Below are 4,715 nucleotides of genomic sequence, written 5' to 3'. Positions count from 1 at the left end.
GGGAAGGAGAGGCAGCCCCTGTGCTGGAGGACAGTCCTTGTCACATCAGGGAGACACTGGGCCCTCGGCACCCAGGGAATGGGAACTGACTTTGATAAGAACATTAGTGCATTAAATGAAAAAAATTTCCTTTTCCTGGGAGTCCTCTCAGGGCAGCTGATCCATCCCTGACATCAGCACATAAGCAGAGAGCTGAGAATTTTGCCTGACGTCCTTGGGGAGGGAGACGGTCTGGTTTTATCGAATCTAGGATTTAGAAAATTAGTAGTTTTGTTTCTTTTATTTAGCAAATTTTTTTAAGGTGTCTACAGGGAACTTTGGCTTCCTTTGTCACTATATCAGAGCTTGCCTTTCTGCTTATTAAGCAGCAATTCTGCTCATCTTGAGAGTTTGAAATACTCAAGATAAAATTGGGGGCAAGAGGAAAATAATAGGATTTCACTAACCTGCATGCTAATTTTATTCTGCAAGGAAAATGGGGAAGCAAAAATCCCAGGGAACATACAAAGGCAGCTGGCCTAGCTGGGTTATGTGCTCGACCTTTTCAGTTGTACTAAAAGATCACAGCTGCTTAAACAAAACCCCCACACAAAGAGGGGCAGCAGAACTGAGGTAGGGCTAGATAGAAGATCTTCCTGTAGGGAGAAGCTTTTGGAGGGGGAGAAGAGGGGCAACACAGAACACTGAATTCACAGGGAAAGTCTCTTACCTCCCAGTCTTCTATCGAACTCTGCCACTGAGCGATTTTGTCAATGTTCTCCAGCCGCCGCTTTCTTTCATTGATGAGCCGAGCAACGTTCTTCATGGCATTTAAGGCAGCTTCAACATCTTTAAAATCCCTAGGGTAGGGCAGAGGTGTTAGGCATGACAAAAATGACATGCTGTTATTGTACCTCCACACCAAAGAAGTGCAGTGTAGCATGGCCTAGGGCTGGAGAGCTGAAAACATGTGTTCCACTTGCAGTTCTACCACAGCTGTTTTATACTGGAAATTGGAGGTATATGTTTCTGTGTGCAACTTTTCAGACACGTGCTGGTTTTGAGGCACAGGTTATATAGTCTTGTAACAAATCCAGGCCCAGTTTGTGGAAGGGGAGGGGTAAGCAATCAAATTCAGCCACAGAGGTGTAAATATGAGTTGCTGGAAAAATCTCCAGGGGTTTCCAAGCCTTGTTTTTTGGTTTTCTTTTTCTTTTTTTTTTTTTTTTGCAACAATATACTCATAATGCCACTGTTTTTGTAGAGGGACTGATTCTGTCATGCATAGGTAAGGCAGTTCAGCAATAACTGGCTTAATTTTAAACAGGAGCCAATGGTTTATCTGGAAGGGTAGGAGAGAAGCTGCTCTACCCTCCCCCCCACACCATCTGCTGCTACCGGCTACTTCTGCTGAGTTTAGAGTAGCTGGGAAGGAGCTGTTCTGCACAACTTGTCTCTAACACAATTTTCAGAACATCTGTGTACTCCATTATGGAGCTTTCTGTTAAGAGATCAGCTTCAGAACAACATGCTTATAGATTTAATAAGACACGCTTAACAACATTCTTGAGAAATACCAGTGCTGTAATTAGGAAGGTAAAATTAAGTCAAGCCACAATGGACCAGTATCAACACTTTCCTTTAATACAGATTTTTCATGTTTTATTTCTGTAGCTAATTATTTCAGATGCTTGATTAAATGACAGAGTTATTTGAGCCAAGGGCAGTGCCTTCACCCTGAAACCGAGCAATGGATTTGGGGGCTTTTGAGCTAGTGCTGGGGCACCGAGTGTGTGTGGCTTGACTGCTGTAGGCCACGACTTCCCACTAGGGAAGAAGCATTGGGCAAAATTAATGACTACCACTCAGCCCTGATGTGCTCTGGTGTAGTTACATGGACATTTTGGGATATATTCAACCAGTGCTTTTGGAGGCAAAGTTTTCAACAGCACCACTGGAAACATTTAACTCCAAAGTACGTATGTGCTGGTATCACAGATAAGTGGGACAAATAAAATAAAAAAGTACCATTATAAGGTGGACCTTGCAACTCCAGAGCTCTAACAGACAGGAAAGTCTAGTGCTACTGTAATGGAAAATTATGTATTTGATAGAAAAATACTATTTTTTTTCCTGGTTTCTACAAGGTAACCCAGAAGAATCGTGGTCTTGGCTGCTCTTGGCAAGCTGCCCTCAATGCATCATTCTGCATTAGTCCACTTCTATGAGATAGGTCTCACTCCCTTCCCTCCCCACCATGCTGACCTACCTGTGTTGGGGGTTGGTGTATTTGAGCAGTTCAGCCAGTTGCAGTGGATATTTGCAGATTTTCTGCACAGGAGTCAGCAGAAACCCGTCCAGAGAGATGTCGATCATCTTCTGCAGCAGGCGGCAGGCTTCGAAGAAGTAGACGTACTTGTTAACTTTGGTGAGGCGGGACAGCTCCATGCAGGCATTGGGGTGGTTGTTGCAGTATTCAGAGTATATCTGAAACTCTGTTTGCTGCAAGGGAAATAAAGGGATTTACTGTCCATGTTCTTCAGGGTTATGGCCTGGGTCAAACTGCTGTGTGTGAGTTCCCTGTGTAGATCCCAGATTTTGAAGCCCAGAGACCTACAGCTGGGCATGGGTAGGGTATACTACAAGGTGCAGCTTCTCTGAGAGACTGAGACATTTCCTTGTATTCTGACCTGTGCTTAGCTGAATGTTTTTTATGACCAAATGAGCGGTTGTTGATCCTGCACTGACCTGAAAATACCACAGCTGCAAACTCAGGTCCAGCTCAAGAGTTTGGAATCTTCATACGTTTTTGCCTAAAGTAGCATGATCTGGCAGGGAGTATAGTGCTCAGAAGCTGAGGCACTTTGAAAATGTTCTTTCCACAGCCACAGTAGGGTGTGTTTGGTTGGGAGGGGGCTAACCAGGTGGGGGGGGGGGGCATTTATTTTGTTGGTTGGTTGTTTTTTTTTTAAATAGAGCTTCTGTTTTGTCAGATCAATTTCTAAATCCCCTGGCTTAATCCATGCTTAGCTACCCCTTTCCCATGAAGTCAAATTTACTTACATATTCCAAGAAGCACGAGCCAACCTCACTCAGATGTGGGTGGTCTTTGTTGAATTTCTTCTCTAGTGCTTTAACAAATTTCTTCTGGCACCTGTAGATGTCCTCAATATTCCCAAAGATTGTCTTCAGCTGCTCTTCTGTAAACATGTCAGCTCTTTTGCGGCACTGCTTAATGTAACCCTAGGAGGAAACCAGATTGGAAGCTTCCTGGGCGTTTGCACTGTGGCCTTTGGTTATCGACAGAAAACTTCGTGGGCTGTAGTTAGTTGTACACCAGGTTCCTGTACCCTCTTCCTCCATAGGTGCATCCATGTTTTAGCTATTACTTCCTCTAATATCAATCACCCAAAACATGGTAGACATAGAAACCAAGCCACAGTTACATCACTACCTTAAGCAGTGCTGTAATCTACACTTGAAGGAGCCCCGGCGCTGCTTTCTCTCCTGTTAAAAACAGCAATGGGGGGTTCTGACCCCAGCACTGATCCACTGACAGATTTAGGCCAATTAAATCCAGTTGTGGATCTGGTTTGGGTGCTCAAGTTAGGAAATGCCTGGTTGACTCAAGGGAGAAGGAGCGCACAAAGGACGTGGGGGGACACTGCAGGAGGAAAGGGTTGTTTCTTAAGCGTGTGCTGCTTTGCCCCAGTTGGGTCTCCTAGCAGGCACTACATTTTTGTGTCATTTCAGTGAAGAACTACGTTCCTGCAAAACTCTTACCAATTACCTTCATTTACCCCAGTGTATATGACAGCGTGTCTCTTTTAGAAGAGGTGTTGCAATATTCAGCATATTTGCAAGTGAAAGACCTAATTGGCTGAACATCCCCCAGTTGTTTTGATCTGAGCAGGACTTGCCTGAAGGCTGGAGCTGCTGATTATATTATCTCAGAACATATATTAAAGAGGACAGCAACGCTAGACATTTACTTTTCTCTGGCTTGGGAAATTCAATTGATTCCATTCAATCAGAGCCCAAGTGGGTGCTCCAAATACAGTACAGAGGCATTTGGGATATTGCTGTAATGAATTGTCTTCTGTTTTATGAGCTTGCAACACCATTTAGCAGAGCAGGCTCTGATAAAAATACAGTGTCATTTTCCGAAAAGAAAAGTTACCTGCTTAGGGTCACTCTGGGCGAGAATGGGCCATACCCTATGATCCTTGAGACAAGTTCTTACATTCACTTCCCCCTTTATTCTGTTACCTCACAAATGTCCTTCAGATGCTTGATGTAGTCTCTCTCTGTGCTTATGATCTCATTGATGACGTTGGTCCTCATTTGGTCTTTGGTGGTCTGCCCCATCCCAAAGCGGCGGGTGCCACTGCTGGAGTCGTCCTCTTTTCCACCTTCTACCTTCAGGGGATAATCTTCCATGGGTTCATCCTGGTTTACTCGCAGCTGTACCAGACACACAAGTAGTTCACTGTTTGTATTGCTAAATGCAACTCTTCCAAGGAAAAGAAGTTTGGGACAGTTGACTGAGTGACAGACAAAGATTGAGTATCACAGAATCATAGAATGGTCAGGGTTGGAAGGGACCTCTGGAGATCATCTAGTCCAACCCCCCCGCCAGAGCAGGGTCACCTACAACAGGTTGCACAGGACAGCGTCCAGGCGGGTTTTGAATGTCTCCAGAGTGGGAGACTCCACCACCTCTCTGGGCAGCCTGT

At 44.7% G+C, this 4,715-nt stretch overlaps 1 protein-coding gene across 1 annotated transcript in view; it reads right to left on the bottom strand.

Annotated features, from left to right (window-relative positions):
• Positions 1 to 4,715, bottom strand: part of ARHGEF4 (Rho guanine nucleotide exchange factor (GEF) 4) — a 12,769-nt gene that overhangs the window by 3,745 nt on the left and 4,309 nt on the right. Inside the window, exons 3-6 of the mRNA XM_009880776.1 lie at positions 4,249 to 4,443; positions 3,043 to 3,222; positions 2,249 to 2,481; positions 710 to 839 (exon numbers count right to left, since the gene is read on the bottom strand). Of these exons, the coding sequence (XP_009879078.1) occupies positions 710 to 839; positions 2,249 to 2,481; positions 3,043 to 3,222; positions 4,249 to 4,443 (738 nt within the window). The remainder of the gene's footprint in view (positions 1 to 709; positions 840 to 2,248; positions 2,482 to 3,042; positions 3,223 to 4,248; positions 4,444 to 4,715) is intronic.

This window comes from Charadrius vociferus, unplaced genomic scaffold, assembly GCF_000708025.1.
Source record: "Charadrius vociferus isolate BGI_N301 unplaced genomic scaffold, ASM70802v2 scaffold643, whole genome shotgun sequence".
In the NCBI taxonomy this organism is placed as follows: Eukaryota; Metazoa; Chordata; class Aves; order Charadriiformes; family Charadriidae; genus Charadrius; species Charadrius vociferus.
The sequence above is the reverse complement of the archived record's forward strand: the minus strand, read 5'-3'. Positions and strand labels throughout refer to the sequence as shown.